The 18,611-nt window shown below is 45.3% G+C and overlaps 1 protein-coding gene across 2 annotated transcripts; it reads right to left on the bottom strand.

The window, feature by feature from the left end:
- Positions 1 to 887: 887 nt before the first annotated feature.
- Positions 888 to 16,557, bottom strand: LOC139548983 (SUMO-activating enzyme subunit 1-like). Of its 2 annotated transcripts, none has more exons than XR_011669811.1 (9): positions 16,338 to 16,537; positions 15,999 to 16,110; positions 15,420 to 15,593; positions 6,119 to 6,264; positions 5,912 to 6,014; positions 4,707 to 5,813; positions 3,916 to 4,060; positions 2,038 to 2,107; positions 888 to 1,320 (listed from the first exon to the last, which is right to left on the bottom strand). XR_011669811.1 is itself a non-coding variant. In XM_071358998.1 (9 exons), exons 1-9 carry the CDS (start codon positions 16,436 to 16,438, stop codon positions 1,228 to 1,230), a joined length of 1,050 nt encoding a protein of 349 aa, XP_071215099.1. In that variant the 5' UTR covers positions 16,439 to 16,557; the 3' UTR covers positions 888 to 1,227. The 2 variants fall into 2 exon arrangements, 1 of the variants encoding a protein (XP_071215099.1); XM_071358998.1 differs by having other exon boundaries at positions 5,708 to 5,813; positions 16,338 to 16,557.
- Positions 16,558 to 18,611: the final 2,054 nt, after the last annotated feature.

The raw sequence follows: 18,611 nt of genomic DNA, 5'->3' as shown, positions 1-18,611 counted from the left end.
GTTTCTCTGCTTATTTGAGCTGTTCTTGCCATAATATGGACTTGGGTCTTTTACCAAATAGGGCTATCTTCTGTATAACAACCCTAACTTGTCACAACACAACTGCTTGGCTCAAACACATTAAGAAGGAAAGAAATTCCACAAATTATCATTTAACAAGGCATACCTGTTAATTGAAATGCATTTCAGGTGACTACCTCATGAAGCTGGTTGAGAGAATGTCAACAGTGTGCAAAGCTGTCATCAGGGCAAAGGGTGGCTTTGAAGAATCTCAAATATATTTTGATTTAAAACGTTTGGTTACTACATGATACTTTATTTAGTAAATATTTTCTTAACTATTTCTTGAACTGCATTGTTGGTTAAGGGCTTGTAAGCATTTCACAGTAATGCATTCAGCACATGTGACAAATACAATTTGATTTGATTCCATATCTGTTATTTCATAGTTTTGATGTCTTCACTATTATTCCACAATGTAGAAAATAGTAAAAATAAAGAAAAACCCTTGAATGAGTAGGTGTGTTCAAACTTTTCACTGGTACTGTACATACACTCAGTCTAGGGTGTTCCCACTCCCTCTATATACATACCTACAGACCAATTCTACAGGTCCAACCACCTAATGCTGATGGAGGGAGAGATCCCCTGTTTTGGTGACTGAAGAGGAAATTATGATACTCATGATAGGCCTGTTTGGCATGTCTTGGAAGCACCTGGAAAAATCCCTGTATTTTGCTGCTACAGGGAACTGATACCTGCTCTTTCACCCACATGCGGCCATATATCCACTCATTGGAACATATATGATCCACTGCTAGACAACCATTGAGTCATTCAAAATGTCACTACTTTTCATTTCCAAATAACCCATCAAAGGCTAAACATTTTGTTCACAATATTTTTATTACAAAATGTAAAAATACCTCTGCTAGAAACATAAAACGGACAGTCTGACAATAGCAAACAAGAAAATAGAAATTCCAGAAGGTGTGCTGCAAAAACCATCTATGTGTTGTGTGCGTAGGTATAAAAGGAGAACGTGTATAACGACAAATCCTTTTCGCCTGTTGAAACACTCGTTGAACGTTCAGCTGGAGGTGAATGGTTACACATTGATAAATAGTCTGACTGGAAAAAAGAATGACAAAACTTATTGTGTATGTGAGTGTAGGCCTTAATGTACCATGCACACATCACTCCCTCCTCTGGTGGGAATATGGTCGATCACTTTGGGCCAAAGTAGTCCACCACCCCGCTGCCCTTCATACCGTCAAAGAAGAAGAAGTTCTTGTGCGGTGTGTCTCTCTGGGAAAGAGCCTGTAGAAACAAACAGATGCTAATACCAGCCAACAACACACACTCACAACCTGACCATCTCTCAAACTAAGCCCACCATAGATAAGGATAGCTTTGCTGTGGGAGCTTCACCAGCTTTCCATACATGTGGTGTCTTCTAGTGTCCGCTCCATTGCGTGAGCGTCGGGTGCACTGTCCGTTGTGGGATCGCTTGACTTCACCCAGTGAGATGTCGGGCCGGTTACAAGCCGTTTCATCACTACATCACATCGTGGAGACAGACAGCCTGGCGCAGTGCCATCATCCTGCTGAGAGGGTTGTCGTCTGTACTGACTGACGTTACCTCTTCTCACCTGGCTCCCTCAACTCTCAAACATAGGTAGGACTGTGACACTTCCCTTATTGTTCAATACTCAGGTCATATCCAAAACAGCCACACCATCTGCCTCAATCTCCCCAAAAGCCCCACAGGACTGAAACATATCAGTGGGTATTTCTGGATTGGACCCAGACTCAAGTGGAGCGGCCTGCTGTCAAGTGTTCAGCTTTCTACCTCCCCAAAATATAACATGGCACCTTTCTCCCCAGTGAAAGCTGCACAACAGTAACTGTGGTGCAGACAGTCTGTGAAGTGTGGTGGTTGACACTAGTTTAGAGCCAGGATGGACAGTAAAGTAAGAATGATTTAAAGTCACAGAAACGAAAGAAAAGTAAAAAAAAAGAAAACTGACAACCAACCTTGACAACCTCCTGTCCCAGCACTCCTCCCACCACAGCACACACAGGGGCCATCTCAGAGAAGCAGTAGCTGATGACAACCCAAAACAACAATGTGAGTGTCACCAACAGAAACAAACTCTCCAGTTCATAAGGATAAATTAACAATTGTCTTACCTCTGGAAAAACTGAAATGGCTCAGAATGGAGCAGCCAGTTACAGATGATCTTTGATACATCTAATAACTACCATCACTGGCAAAACCCCTACAAACCTACGGTGCATTCGGAAAGTATTCAGACCCCTTGACTTTTTCCACATTATTATTCTGAAATGGAATAAATAGTTTTCCCCCCCCTCATCAAACTACACACAATACCCCATAATGAAAAAGAGAAAACAATTTATAAAAAATAAAACCTTATTTACAAAAGTATTCAGACCCTTTGCTATGAGACTCGAAATTGAGCTCAGGTGCATCAAGTTTCCATTGACCATCCTTGAGATGTTTCTACAACTTGAGTGGAGTCCACCTGTGGTAAATTCAATTGATTGGACATGATTTGGAAAGGCACACACCTGTCTATATAAGGTCTCACAGTTGAAAGTGCACGTCAGAGCAAAAACCAAGCCATGAGGTCGAAGGAATTGTCCATAGAGCTCTGAGACAGGATTGTGTCGAGGTGCAGATCTGGGGAAGGGTACCAAAACATTTCTGCAGCATTGAAGGTCCAAGAACACAGTGGCCTCCATCATTCTTAAATGGAAGAAGTTTGGAACCACCAAGACTCTTCCTAGAGCTGGCCGCCCGGCCAAACTGAGCAATCGGGGGAGAAGGGCCTTGGTCAGGGAGGTGACCAAGAACCCGATGGTCATTCTGACAGAGCTCGAGAGTTCCTCTGTGGAGATGGGAGAAACTGCCAGAAGGACAACCATCTCTGCAGCACTCCACCAAATCAGGCCTTTATGGTAGTGGCCAGACGGAAGCCACTCCTCAGTAAAAGGCACATGACAACCCGCTTGGAGTTTTCCAAAAGGCACCTAAAGGACTCAGACCATGAGAAACAAGATTCTCTGGTCTGATGAAACCAAGATTGAACTCTTTGGCCTGAATGCCAAGCGCCACATCTGGAGGAAACCTTGCACCATCCCTACGGTGAAGCATGGTGGTGGCAGCATCATGCTGTGGGGATGTTTTTCAGCAGCAGGGACTGGGAAACTAGTCAGGATCAAGGGAAAGATTAACAGAGCAAAGTACAGAGAGATCCTTGATGAAAACCTGCTCCAGAGCGCTCAGGTCCACAGACTGGGGTGAAGGTTCACCTTGTAAGAGGACAATGACCCTAAGCACACAGCCAAGACCACGCAGGAGTGGCTTTGGGATAAGTCTCTGAATGTCCTTGAGTGGCCCAGCCAGAGCCCGGACTTGAACCCGTTTGAACATCTCTAGAGACCCAAAAATAACTGTGCAGCAATGCTCCTCATCCAACCTGACAGAGCTTGAGAGGATCTGCAGAGAAGAATGGGGGAAACTCCCCAAATACAGGTGTGCCAAGCTTGTAGCATCATACCCAAGAAGACTCCAGGCTGAAATTGCTGCCAATGGTACAAAGTACTGAGTAAAGGGTCTGAATACTTATGTAAATGTTATATTGAAGGTTTTTATTTTTAATACACTTGCAAAAAAGTGTATTTTTTTGCTTTGTCATTATGGAGTATTGTGTGTAGATTGATTTATTCCATTTTAGAATAAGGCTGTAACATAACTAAATGTGGAAAAAGTCAAGGGGTCTGAATACTTTCCGAATGCACTGTATTACTAACAGTCCAGCTTAATATGTGAACGGCTGTCAAGTGATGCACCATCTGGTGAAATCTGGGTTGAATTGAGCCAGTCACCTGACGAAGTCGTGAGGTAGCAGCTCGCTACTCAGCCCCATGGCCTCCAGGACATCATCCCGGATCTGTCTCAGGAGCATGGCATCTGCCTCAAAGCTTTCTGGGTGGGGGTCGCGACCTTTGTCTGTACGGAACTTCAGCAGTACTGTGGGAAAGAAGAGAGGAACAAACGGAGAGAACAATAGAACGAGTGGTGGAGAAGTGCTGGAAACCATAGAAGACACACAGAGGAAGCTCTGATTTTATGGGTTACATTGCTTCATATACTGAGCTACGTTTCCATACGACACAGAATATGTTACTAAGGAAATGTTGGTGGAGTTGTGATTCTATCACTTGCTGGAATGACACTGGCTGGCAAAAAAAAAAGTACAGAAAAATGGAAATACTTCCAATTACATACTGATCATCTTGTGGAAACAGTGTGCAATCAGATCTTTATCTGTGTTGTACCACAGACGATTGACAGTGGCAATCAACGCACCACAAGTGTTGCGCCAACAAAACTCTTCATCTGATAATGGCTTTGAATGAAGAGCAGTTTTTGATCAGTTTGACAGGGCCGTGATCAGACATCTATGACTCATGTCCTTGTCCTGTCAGCACGCGCCACTAGTACTACACCCATCCTGTGTGAGACCGTGGGCAGATGTGTCAATATGAGCAGGATGTGGTTTGGAGTCGGAATATTACTAAAAGGGAAATAATAAAAAGGGGAGAGATGGACGTACCGTTGCAACGGAGACGTTTTAGATTCTAAACCCCCCTTTAAGCCTGGCAGCTCTACTCACCCCCTCAGTGTTAAAACAGGTGTCAGAACTTCCTCTCTTTAGCTGTCCATCAAACACATCATGGAGCCCAGTACGCCCACGGCTATTTCCACTAGAATGACACCTCGCACGCTCGCAAAAAAATAAAATAAATGCATAAATCACCATCACATGAATCATCACCCTCAACTAAATATTCTCTCACCCATTGAATTATCTCAACCTGGCACAATATGTAAGTGTACAAAGACATCTGTGCAAAGTAAACATTGTCTTAAGAGAGTAGTCTGGAACATTCTTGATTAGATTCAAACATTCAAATTACATTGACTAAATCAAAGTTGATGGAACACAGTCCTGTGCCCCCCACGCCTGTGCTGCCTTCCATTCCTCCAGAGGTGTTATGGTTGCATACAGTAAGCTAACCCCCCACCACTGACCCCCAGAGGAGCTGTAACAGAGGAAGCACCACTTCCTCAAGAGCAGCTCAGTCGAGAGATACCACTACGTCTAGACATAATTATAGAAACCCAAATGCTGTAAGACACCTCTGAAAATGACAAAAACAAACAAATGAACAGCTTCTTTCCTTTCCGGCTGTTATTTTAATATTAGCCAACAACAGGGGCTCGAGTACGCAGCCTTGTGGGTGAAGTGTCGTGGGTGGTGGCTAGCTGTTTGTTTCTCTGTTCTAAAGTCACACACGACTGGCCATGGAGAGCCTGTGATGGAAACAGAGCCATGTTAAGAAGGTCTATGAAACCAGGTGAAGGCTATTAAGGGACCAAATCAGACTAGAAGGAACAGGGTGCAATGCTACAACAACCAAAACAGGAAGGGGGGCTATGGTGGTGGGCGATATCATTGGAGCTGCAGACGCTCACGTGTAGAGGGCATCAATCTATAGCTTCACTGTTATGTATGGCAGAAGAAAAAAGACGTGATGGCAGGCAATTAGTGATCTAACTCTCTTTTATCAGATAGATATTTATATCCAATGGCTTTGTGGAAGGAGCAGGTACCATGTAGCAGGAAGTAGTCCACGGGGGTGTGCTTCAGGCTGCTCTTGGCCTTCTCATTGGTCCAATCCACTTCCAGAGCCAGTTTCAAGGAGCAGAAGCAGGCCGTCTGTTCAGTTGGGATAGAGAGAGCGCCAAAGGGGAACATGACATCATTAGATGTGGAGGAGGATAACTCTAATTTATATATTATTATACAACGCTCACCTTTTTGATCATGGTGGTCTCATTGGGGTCAATCTTAGTTTTTTTGGCCTCAGGTCCATCATTGGAATCCTCTGCTTTGGGCTTGACTACTTTGGGCTTCTCCCTGGACGGGGGCATCAAAACAAGGGACAGATGAGCATAAGTATAACTGGTGAATAATCAAGACAAGTAAATTAGACACACGACAATCACACACACAACACTCACTCAACAAAGTTGTGCTCCTGGCCAAGGTCGGAGAACATGTATCCGTGGTAACCGAAGACGTCGCCACAGAAGACCTTGATGTTGTGCTGGACACAGAGTTGGTCCACGCGTACCATCAGATCTCTGGAGCAGCCGGTCAGACACACCTGAGAGGAACAAGGGAGGGCAGGACAAAGTCAGAGAGAGCAGCTAAAACTACAACTCCCATGGTGCTATCTACACTACATGGCCAAAAGTATCTGGACACCTGCTCGTCAAACATCTCATTCCAAAATCATGGGCATTAATATGGAGTTGGACCCCCTTTGCTGTCATAACAGCCTCCACTCTTCTGGGAAGGCTTTCTACTAGATGCTGGAATATTGCTGCGGGGACTCCAGCCACAAGAGCATTATCCAGGTCGGGCACTGATGTTGGGCGATTAGGCCTGGCTCATATTCAGAGTTCCAATTCATCCCAAAAGTGTTTGATGGGGTCAGGGCTCTGTGCAGGCCAGTCAAGTTCTTCCACGCCGATCTCAACAAACCATTTCTGTATGGACCTCGCTTTGTGCAAGGGGGCATTGTCATGCTGAAACAGGAAAGGGTCTTCCCCAAACTATTGGCAAAAAAATTGGAAGCACAGAATCGACTAGAATGTCATTGTATGCTGTAGCTTTAAGATTTCCCTTCACTGGAACTAAGGGGCCTAGCCCGAACCATGAAAAACAGCCATAGACCATTATTCCTCCTCCACCAAACTTTACAGTCGGTACTATGCATTGGGGCAGGTAGCGTTCTCCTGGCATCTGCCAAACCCAGATTTGTCAGCGATTCATCACTCCAGAGAACGCATTTCCACTGCTCCAAAGTCCAATGGCGGCGAGCTTTACACCACTCCAGCCGACGCTTGGCACTGCGAATGGTGATCTTAGGCGTGTGTGTGTCTGCTCGGCCATGGAAACCCACTTCATGAAGCTCCCAAGCACAGTTCTCGTGCTAACATTGCTTCCAGAGGCAGTTTGGAACTCGGTAGAGTGTTGCAACTGAGGACAGACGTTTTTACGCGCAATGCGCTTCAGCGGTCACATTCTGTGAGCTTGTGTGGCCTACCACTTCACGGCTGAGCCGTCGAACTGACTTGTTGGAAAGGTGGCATCCTATGACGGTGAAAGTTGAAAGTCACTGAGCTCTTCAGGAAGGCCATTCCACTGCTAAAGTTTGTCTATAGAGATTGCATAGTTGTTTGCTCAATTTGATATACCTGTCAGCAACAGGTGTGGCTGAAATAGCTGCATCCACTAATTTGAAGGGGTGTCCACAAATTTGTTTGAATTTATTTAACCTTTATTTAACCAGGTAGGCTAGTTGAGAACAAGTTCTCATTTACAACTGCGACCTGGCCAAGATAAAGCAAAGCAGTTCGACACATACAACAACACAGTTACACATGGAATAAACAAACATACAGTCAATAATACAGTAGGAAAAAAAAGTATATATATACAGTGTGTGCAAATGAGGTAAGATAAGGAGCAATAAAATAGGTCATTGTGGCGAGGTAATTACGATATAGCAATTAAACACTGGAGTGACAGATGTGCAGAAGATGAATGTGCAAGTAGAGATACTGGGGTGCAAAGGAGAAAAATAAATAAATACAGTATGGGGATGAGGTAGTTGGATGGGCTATTTACAGATGGGCTATGTACAGGTGCAATGATCTGTGAGCTGCTCTGACAGCTGGTGCTTGAAGTTAGTGAAGGAGATAAGAGTCTCCAGCTTCAGCGATTTTTGCAGTTTGTTCCAGTCATTGGCAGCAGAGAACTGGAAGGAGAGGCGGCCAAAGGAGGAATTGGCTTTGGGGGTGATCAGTGAAATATACCTGCTGGAGCGCGTGCTGCGGGTGGGTGCTGCTATGGTGACCAGAGAACTGAGATAAGGCGGGGCTTTACCTAGTAAAGACTTGTAGATGACCTGGAGTCAGTGGGTTTGGCGACGAGTATGAAGCGAGGGCCTGCCAACGAGAGCATACAGGTCGCAGTGGTGGGTAGTATATGGGGCTTTGGTGACAAAACGGTTGGCACTGTGATAGACTGTATCCAATTTGCCGAGTAGAGTGTTGGAGGCTATTTTGTAAATGACATCGCCGAAGTCGAGGATCGGTAGGATAGTCAGTTTTACGAGGGCTTGTTTGGCAGCATGAGTGAAGGATGCTTTGTTGCGAAATAGGAAGCCAATTCTAGATTTAATTTTGGATTGTAGATGCTTAATGTGAGTCTGGAAGGAGAGTTTACAGTCTAACCAGACACCTAGGTATTTGTAGTTGTCCACATATTCTAGGTCAGAACCATCCAGAGTAGTGATGCTGGACGGGCGGGCAGGTGCGGGCAGCGATCGGTTGAAGAGCAAGCATTTAGTTTTACTTGCATTTAAGAGCAGTTGGAGGCCACGGAAGGAGAGTTGTATGGCATTGAAGCTCGTCTGGAGGTTAGTTAGCACAGTGTCCAAAGAAGGGCCAGAAGTATACAGAATGGAGTCATCTTCGTAGAGGTGGATCAGAGAATCACCAGCAGCAAGAGCAACATCATTGATGTATACAGAGAAGAGTCGGCCGGAGAGTCGAACCCTGTGGCACCCCCATAGAGACTGCCAGAGGTCCGGACAACAGGCTGTCAGATTTGACACACTGAACTCTATCAGAGAAGTAGTTGGTGAACCAGGCAAGGAAGTCATTTGAGAAACCAAGGCTGTTTAGTCTGCCGATAAGAATGTGGTGATTGACAGAGTCGAAAGCCTTGGCCAGGTCAATGAATACGGCTGCACAGTATTGTCTCTTATCGATGGCAGTTATGATATCGTTTAGGACCTTGAGCGTGGCTGAGGTTCACCCATGACCAGCTTGGAAGCCAGATTGCATAGCGGAGAAGGTACGGTGGGAAATGGTCGGTGATCTGTTTGTTAACTTGGCTTTCGAAGGCAGGGTAGGATAGATATAGGTCTGTAGCAGTTTGGGTCTAGAGTGTCTCCCCCTTTGAAGAGGGGGATGACCGCAGCTGCTTTCCAATTCCAATTATACAGTGTACATGTTCATTGAGAGACCTTGCAGGGAATGTGATGACAAAGTACTTGATGATGAGCAAGTAGGCCTAACTCTGCATTTACACGCACACATACACCTTTTGGATAGATTCCACCATAGCCATTCTTAAACAACCTACTCCTTTAGTTAACCTCCTTGAACAACACACCCACCAGCTTCTACAACAAACACCCCGTCCTTCTGACACAAACCATGTTAAAGTAAACAAAATCTGTTATTCAGTCAAAGAATCAACTAGTTTGTTTTGGCCAGTTTGTTTTATCTGAACAGGGTGGGGAAAAGAAAATGAGCCTTAATAAACAACTGACCCTTGGGCTGGGTCCATCTTATCCTTCAGACCAAACCCAGCACACTCCACACTTGGCTAGAGATAAGGGGCTGTCTGGCAGCTGACGGGCATCTGTCTGTGGCATCGCTGACATGGGTGAGTGGTACACGCCGTTCCCTCCCAGAACACAAAGTACCACAATGTTGGGAGGTGCCAGCATCGAGTTGACTACACGCGCCAGTGTTTTTCCAAAGGCAGCTTAATGACGTGTGACTGTATGTTTGAAGTTGTTTTAAATTGCTGTGCCCTCAGCTAATGCCCTCATCTAACGCAAGATGGCGCTGATAGAGATGGCAACTTCGCTTCAAGTCCTTCAGAAACTGTGCAGTATTTTTTTTTTTATATGTATTATTTATTACATTGTAAGCCCAGAAAACCTTAAGTGTTATTACATACAACCGGGAAGAACTATTGGATATCAGAGAGACGTCAACTTACCAGCACTACGACCAGGAATACGACTTTCCCAAAGCGGATCCTTTGTCTGCACCTCCCAGGTCATTTGAACTGATTCTAGAGGCTGACCCAAAACAACACCGCCGGAGGAGAGGGTGCTGGAGCGGTCTTCTAGTGAGGCTTCGGATGCGCGCACACCACCCACCGCTTCCGAGTATATTACGCGCTCATGTCCAGTCCCTAGTTAACAAAGTCGACGAAATTAGGGCAAGAGTTGCTTTCTAAAGAGATATCCGGGATTGTAACATACTCTGTTTCACGGAGACATGGCTAGCTGGGGACATGCTGTCGGAGTCCGTACAGCCAATGGGATATTCAGTGCATCGCGCCGACAGGAACAAACATCTCTCTGGGAAGAAGAAGGGAGGGGTGTATGTTTCATGATTAACAACTCATGGTGTAATTGTAACAACATACAAGAACTCAAGTCCTTTTGTTCACCTGACCTATAATTCCACACAATTATTAAGGCGGCCGACCGTATTATCTCCCAAGAGAACTCTCCTTGGTTATCGTCACAGCAGTGTATATCCCCCTGCATGCGGATACCAAGACGGTCATCAAGGAACTGCACTGGACTTTATGCAAACTGGAAACCATATATTCTGAGGCTGCATGTATTGTAGCTGGGATTAACAAAGTTAATCTGAGAAAAAGGCTACATAAATTCTATCAGCATATCGATTGCAGTACACGAGCAAGTAACACACTCGACCACTGCTACTCCGCGATGCATACAAGGCCCCCCTTCGCCCTCCTTTTGGCAAATCTGACCATGACTCCATCTTGTTGCTCCCCTCCTATAGGCAGAAACTAAAACAGGAAGCGCTCGTGCTTAGGTCTATCCAACACTGGTCTGACCAATCGGACAATTAAAACCTTCCCTAACCAGAAACAGTGGATTGATGGCAGCATTCGCGCAAAACTGAAAGCACATACCACCGCATTTAAATCATGGCAAGGCGACTGGAAACATGGCCGAATACAAACAGTGTAGTTATTCCCTCCGTAAGGCAATCAACCAAGCAAAGCGTCAGTACGGAGACAAAGTGGAGTCGCAATTCAACGGCTCAAACACGAGGGTCTACAGACAATCACGGTTAACAAAAAGAAAACCAGCCCCGTCGACGTCTAGCTCCCAGACAAATTAAACAACTTCTTTGCGCGCTTTGAGGACAATACAGTGCCACCGACAGGCCCGCTACCAAAGACTGTGGGCTTTCCTCCTCGGCCGACGTGACTAAAACATTTAAACGTGTTAAACCTCACAAGGCTGCCGGCCCAGACGGCAACCCTAGGCGCGTCCTCAGAGCATACGCAGACGAGCTGGCTGGTGTGTTTATGGACATATTCAATCAATCCCTATCCAGTCTGCTGTCCCCACATACTTCAAGATGGCCACCATTGTTCCTGTTCCCAAGACAGCTAAAGTAACTGAAATAAATTACTGTCATCATGAAGTGCTTTGAGAGACTAGTCAAGGATCATGTCACCTCCACCCTACCCGTCACCCTAGACCCACTACAATTTGCTTACCGCCCCAATATGTCCACAGACGATGCAATCGCCATCATACTGCACTAACCCATCTGGACAAGAGGAATACCTATGTACGAATGCTGTTCATTGACTACAGCTCAGCATTCAACACCATAGTACCCTCCAAACTCATCATTAAGACCCTGGGTCTCGACCCTAACCTGTGCAACTGGACTTCCAGACGGGCCGCCCCAGGTGGTGAAGGTAGGAAACAACACCTCCACTCCGCTGATCCTCAACACTGGGGCCCCACAAGGGTGCGTTCTCAGCCCTCTCCTGTACTCCCTGTTCACCCACGACTGCGTGGACATGCATGCCTCAAACTCAATCAACAAGTTTGCAGACGACACTACAGTGGTAGGCTTGATTACCAACAACGACAAGACAGCCTACAGGGAGGAGGTGAGGGCCCTCGGACTGTGGTGTCAGGAAAATAACCTCTCACTCAATGTCAGCAAAACAAAAGAAATTATTGTGGACTTCAGGAAACAGCAAAGGGAGCAGCCCCCCATCCACGTCGACGGGACAGCAGTGGAGAAGTTGGAAAGTTTTAAGTTCCTCTGTGTACATATCACCGACAAACTGAAATGCTCCACGCACACAGACAGTGTGGTGAAGAAGGCACAACAGCGCCTCTTCAACCTCAGGAGGCTGAAAAAATGTGGCTTGTCAACAAAAACCCTCACTAACTTTTACAGGTGCACAATTGAGAGCATCCTGTCGGGCTGTATCACCGCCTGGTACGGCAACTGCACCGCCCACAACCGCAGGTCTCTCCAGATGGTGGTGCGGTCTGCACAATGCATCACTGACAACACCCGATGTCACAGGAAGGCAAAAAAGATCATCAAGGACAACAACCACCCAAGCCACTACCTGTTCACCCAGCTTCCATCCAGAAGGCGAGGTCAGTACAGGTGCATCAAAGCTGGGACAGACAGATTGAAAAACAGCTTCTATCTCAAGGTCATCAGATAGTTAAACAGCCACCACTAGCACAGAGAGGCGGCTGCCTACCTACAGACTAGTCACTTTAATAATGCCCCTTCAAAAATGTTTACATATCTCGCATTACTCATCTCATATGTATATACTGTATCCTTCACCATCTATTCTTTACCATCTATTGCATCTTAGACGCTCTGTCACTGCTCATCCATATATTTTATACTTATATATTCTTATCCCATTCCTTTACTAGATTGTGTGTATTAGGTTTTGTGGTGGAATTTGTTAGATATTAGGTTTTGTTGTGGAATTTGTTTGATATTAGGTTTTGTTGTGGAATTTGTTAGATATTAGGTTTTGTTGTGGAATTTGTTAGATATTAGGTTTTGTTAGATATTACCTGTTAGATACTGCTGCACTGTCGGATCTAGAAGCATAAGCATTTCACTACACTCACAATAACATCTGCTAACCATGTGTATGTGACCAATAACATCTGCTAACCATGTGTATGTGACCAATAACATCTGTTAACCATGTGTATGTGACCAATAAAATTTGATTTGAAGATTGATAGACTAATCATCAATGCTGGGTGCATGCTTGATGATTGAAAAATGTACCGGAAATCTTCCTTAAACCACACCTCGATAGGAAGGAGGTCTTATGGGGGAAGGGAAACCCTTATAGACTACTATGGAAGTCCTATTGGCTTTAGTTGCCAGCTACAAAAAGGCAAGCCCTCTGCTGTGGCACTGGCAACAAACACTGAGAGAGACCCTGGATGGACATGTTGGGCTACTGCTGCTGGTGTAGTTCATTAGAGTGGATTGGCAGTGGGAACTGAGATTGCTGGCACTGGCAGACCGGAGGGGACAGGGCTTTTTAACAGCCTGGCCAGCCGTACTGTCTGTCCACAGAGCCTCCCACCCTTTGAAGGAGGCGTGCAGCTCGGGCGCCTCCTCCCGATGGCCTCCGGCAAGGGCTTTGTGAAGAGGGACACTGAGCTGGATTGTTTGAGAGGTGAGGGAGAGAGTGAAAAGAAGGAAGCGAGGAAAGGGGGGGGTATATAGCTTATCTGTACAATGGAACCTAACAACGGAGAATTGGTCTGGTAGGAGGTGAAGGGAGAAGGGAAGTGATAGACATGCAGAGAATGAGTGGTTATGATTGACTCAATGAGAGTACATGAGTGAGAATTGGGAGAGTATACCAGTATGCTGAGTGAAGTAAACGAGAGAGTGAGTTTGTTTGTTGTGGGTGTGAATTGTTGCCTCAAATGATCTCTATAAGACAAAAACACCTGCAAACACTCTCTCGGGATCAAAGTTATAATCCAGACATATCAATCCCTCAGTCCAAAACACAGTGACTAAAAAGAGCAGCCCCTTGTCATGTATTCCAGCAAATTTTAACCAGTTCCAGTTTCCCAGTGCTACACCACACAGACAAGACAGATCCGTAGCTAGCAGATAAAAGAGTCTTCCAGTCTAAGGCACAGCCCACTCCGCCTCCCCCTCCTCCTGAACTTCCATTAGCACTCCCCCCGGGACGCTTCCGCCGTTTCTCCACCACAGTCAGACTGGTGAAGCGGCTTGTTTGCGCTTTGAAAATCCCTGAGCATCTGATGAGTCTCTTCAAACCCCCGCCCCACTACATGATTCAGAGCAGAGCACTTCAGACAGCTTGCTTTGCAGTGTGTCTGGAACCAAACGCCACAGGAAAGCTAAGTTTCTACTTGTTAGCCGTACAGACACAAGTTAGATAAATGCATTTATCTCCAAACTCGAGGGTCTTTAATGTTTATGATATTCTTTTCCCCTACTGGCACCTGTCAATTCCCTCACTCTGTCAGTGTATAAATTATACTTATATGCATCATATTATGAAGCCGTTTATCTACTTCCAGTCAGATTAACTTGTGGATACCATTTTTATGTTTGAAGGAAGTTGCTAAATAGCATTAGCACAATTACTGGAAGTCTGTGGTAACTGCTAGCATGCTAGGGAGGAGGTAATGCTAATGCTAGTTAGCATTGGCTCATGAAACTACCTCGAACTTCCTTCATATTGGATGCAGAGACATAACAGTTGATGAAGTCCATGAGTTCATCTGAGTCTGGGGAAGCAGATAAAGGGCTTCATTTATCTGCAGAAAATAATAAGGGAAAAAAACATATGTGCAAAACAGGTGCTATACTAGCATTGGTCTGCTGCAGAGTGTGGTACGGTCTGCCTAACGCATCACTGGGGGCACACTGCCTGCCCTCCAGGACACCTACAGCACCCGATGTCACAGGAAGTACCAAAAAGAGCATCAAGGACATCAACCACCCGAACCACTGCCTGTTCACCCCACTACCATCCAGAAGGCAAGGTCAGTACAGGTGCATCAAAGCTGGGACCGAGAGACTGAAAAACAGCTTCTATCTCAAGGCCATCAGACTGTTAAATAGCCATCACTAGGCGGGTACAACCCGGCTACTCAACCCTGCACCTTAGAGGCTGCTGCCCTATATACATAAAATCACTTGCCACTTGAATAATGGAACACTAGTCACTCTAATAATGTGTACATACTGCTTTACTCATCTCATATGTATATACTGTATTCTATTCCACTGTATTTAATCAACGCCACTCTGAAATTGCTCATCCTAATATTTATATATTTTTTAATTCCATTATTTTACTTTTAGATTTGTGTATTATTGTGAATTGTTAGATACTACTGCCCGGTTGGAGCTAGGAACACAAGCATTCGCTACACACGCAATAACATCTGCTAAATATGTGTATGTGACAAAAAAAAATTGGTTTGATTTGCCCAGAGCAACATGTGGTAAGAAGTATGGTGTAAATGCAACACCTAGTGGCCATTTAAGGTAACAGAAAATTATGCACAAAAGTAATCTTGATAATAGGCCGGTCCTGCACTACCGTACTCACTGCCTCAAATTGTAGGAAGAATTCGTCTGGTTTGGTCTCCACCCTGTCTGTGTCTGCCTTCACCTCTACCATGGGGTTGAGGTACTGGGCCCGCTCCAGGGAGGCCTGGGCTCGATTCTGGCCCTGATTACTCACTGGAATCAGGAACTGGGCTCGGCATGACTCCTCCGTCACCTGGGAAGCAAGGGAACAGACATAGTTAGCAATTTTTAGCATTAATTTCTACTGTCTTGCACTTTTCTCAGTGTTTATCCAACCATTATCCTACTTGGGAAGGTTCCCTCTCACCTAGCCTCTGCCGAGTCCCCAAGAACGGAAAGAGCCTGTGACACTACTTCCGCTATTAGATGTTAACAAGGCAAAACTCCATCTGAACTCCTCCTCCACATTTACTGGATTGGTTGGACAGTGCAAAAGAGTACCTCCCCCAACAGTTTTTTCCTTCTCGACAAGACCAGTATATAGTGGATCTAGTTTCAGGTGTTTATTTTACACCTGCTACTTTAGGTTACCTGTTCTGACCTAACTCTGTTACAACCCCCCCCCCCCCCCCCTCCTCTTTGTGTTGGTGGTCTATACCAGTTCGTGGTCCAGCATGGTCAGCCCCTTCACTCCAGCCAGGATTAGATTTTTGGCCACCTCAGCCCCCAGGCCCCTGAGCCCCACCAGGAGCACACGAGACCCCCGCAGTCTGGAACAGAAGCAGATGGCAAAAACCTTAATTAGCTATGTGGCGCCATCATACAATAATGGGTAGAAAGCCTTAAAGACAAAATATGCATGCCTCGTGCAGATTGATAAATTATGTAAACATCAACATTTTCAGTGTTTTCCAATCCATTCTTGCTGTGGGACCCCATTTTAACCCAGAGCGAACAGATCTGATTCAAGCTAGCTAGATGGTTAGCTAATAGCTACCTCTTTTGTGCATCCAGACCCCATAGTCGGATCTGCCGGTCATACTGAGCAGCTTCTTCCTCGCTAATGATAGAATCCTCCTTCTCAATCATGTCTATCATCTCAAACTGGTTTATTTGTCTAGTTTAACAGTAATGGGATTAATATGCCCCTTTTCAAATTCGGGTAGGGTACCGCTATCGCTGATTTGAACGGACGCTGGAAGATGACGTTATCTTCTTCTTTTTTGGTATTATGGCGGTCCGCAAACAAATGTTCTAGGTGCATGCCGCCATCTACTGTATTGGCTGTGTATCAGCCTACTATGCTGTAGAATCGATTCATTACACTTTATGAAAAAATTATCCTACCAACTAACCCTACACCCATTAAAACATCATCATTATTCCACTACTTTGGTCCTATCTGATCCTGCACCTGGCCAGCAGCCTGGGAGTACGGGACACTGTCGTTCAAAACACCTTGTAACTCTTCTGCAGTAAAATCTTGGACGCCCAAGTACTTCTCTGCAGCTGCCACCACAACATCTATCCTCTGTGATTTACATTCCATTCCTGCGGTACAGTTGACCACCATGGCCATGTATGCCAAAAAACCAACCTTACCAAAGCACGTTATTCCTATCACTCTCTATTAACCTCGTCCTACTCACAGGGATCCTCTTAGGATCCGTCACCCTTACAAAAAATATTGCTGTTTTGAAACTGCAGTTAAAGTGCAGTAACTGCAGTCGACTGTAGTATTTTGGACACAGTAATTAAAGAATAACTGCTGTTGTACTACAAAATCACTGCAGTTAAAAAAACGTGTTATTTTAGACGCAGTATTTGCAGCATACTGCAGTTATAGATGCACAATTGAGATCATCCTGTCGGGCTGTATCACTGCCTGGTACGGCAATTGCACCACCCACAACCGCAGGGCTCTCCAGAGGGTGGTGCGGTCTGCACAACACATCACCAGGGGCAAACTGCCTGCCCTCCAGGACACCTACAGCACCCGATGTCATAGGAAGGCCAAAAAGATCATCAAGGATAACAACCACCCGAGCCACTGCCTGTTCACCCACTACCATCCAGAAGGCGAGGTCAGTACTGCTGCACCAAAGCTGGGAGAGAAATTGAAAAATAGCTTAGATCACAAGGCCATCAGACTGTTAAACAGCCATCAATAACACAGAGAGGCTGCTGCCTACATACAGACTTGAAATCATTGGCCACTCTAACAAATGGATCACTAGTCACTTTATTAATGCCACTTTAATAATGATGTTCACATACCTTGCATTACTCATCCCATATGTATATACTGTATTTTATACCATCTATTGCATCTTGCCTATGCCGCTTGGTCATTGCTCATTCATATATTTATATGTACACATTCTTATTCAATCCCTTTACTTAGATTTGTGTGTATTAGGTAGTTGTTGTGGAATTGTTATATTACTTGTTAGATATTGCTGCACTGTCTGAACTAGAAGCACAAGCATTTCGCTACTCTCGCAATAACATCTGCTAACCATGCATCTGTGACTAATACAATTTGATTTGATTTGATACTGCCGTTATACTGCACTTTGACAGCAATCTTTTTCCATAAGGGTGGATCATCTTCCTCTACTATTCTCTTTAGTGCCTCAGCATATGACACCTGCATTACTCTGATCCTGGCAACCTCAACCTGCCTTTCTCTCACGGTACACCTCTGATCTCCAGCACCATGGGTACCCCTACTGTTTCCACACACACACAACCTTTTCCACCGATACTACACAATCCTTTATCTTATGTCCTCCTGCACACTTCTCACATCTAGGAATATCCCTCCTACACACTACTGTTACATGACCATAAGCTTGAAACCTAAACCAGTAATGGGTTCGGGTCAAAAGCTCTCATGGTATAACTGACACATCCTAACTTGCCTTTATCTGGTAAAAACTCTGCATCAAAACTCAGAAGTACAGACAGTGTCATCTCTGTTTCACCACCCTCTCCACCGGGGGGTCTCCGTTGCACCAAACAGTGGGCGTCACAGACACCAGGAATCTTAAACTTCAGTTGAGCCTCCTCAACACTTAACGCCACTCCAGTTATCAGTCCTTTCAATGGCACCCTGCTCTGGAGAGGTTAGCAAGTCACAGTTCTTCTCCCCAGTCAGGTGGTGCGGAGTGCACGTTCCTCTGGACGGCAGAAATACAAAAAAATAAACAAGATTCCACTTTCACTGACCCACCATTCTCCAAACTCTTCTCCACCCAACCTGACACCA

The sequence above is a fragment of the Salvelinus alpinus genome, chromosome 22, assembly GCF_045679555.1.
Source record: "Salvelinus alpinus chromosome 22, SLU_Salpinus.1, whole genome shotgun sequence".
In the NCBI taxonomy this organism is placed as follows: domain Eukaryota; kingdom Metazoa; phylum Chordata; class Actinopteri; order Salmoniformes; family Salmonidae; genus Salvelinus; species Salvelinus alpinus.
The sequence above is the reverse complement of the archived record's forward strand: the minus strand, read 5'-3'. Positions and strand labels throughout refer to the sequence as shown.

Coding starts and splice junctions, on each gene's coding strand:
- LOC139548983 (XM_071358998.1), bottom strand. CDS start 16,438: ATGATAGACATGATTGAGAAGGAGGATTCTATCATTAGCGAGGAAGAA. Junction 4,061..5,707: donor GGACTACTTCCTGCTACATG/GTACCTGCTCCT, acceptor TCTTTCCCACAG/TACTGCTGAAGTTCCGTACA. Junction 1,321..2,037: donor TGGGACAGGAGGTTGTCAAG/GTTGGTTGTCAG, acceptor TTGTTTCTACAG/GCTCTTTCCCAGAGAGACAC.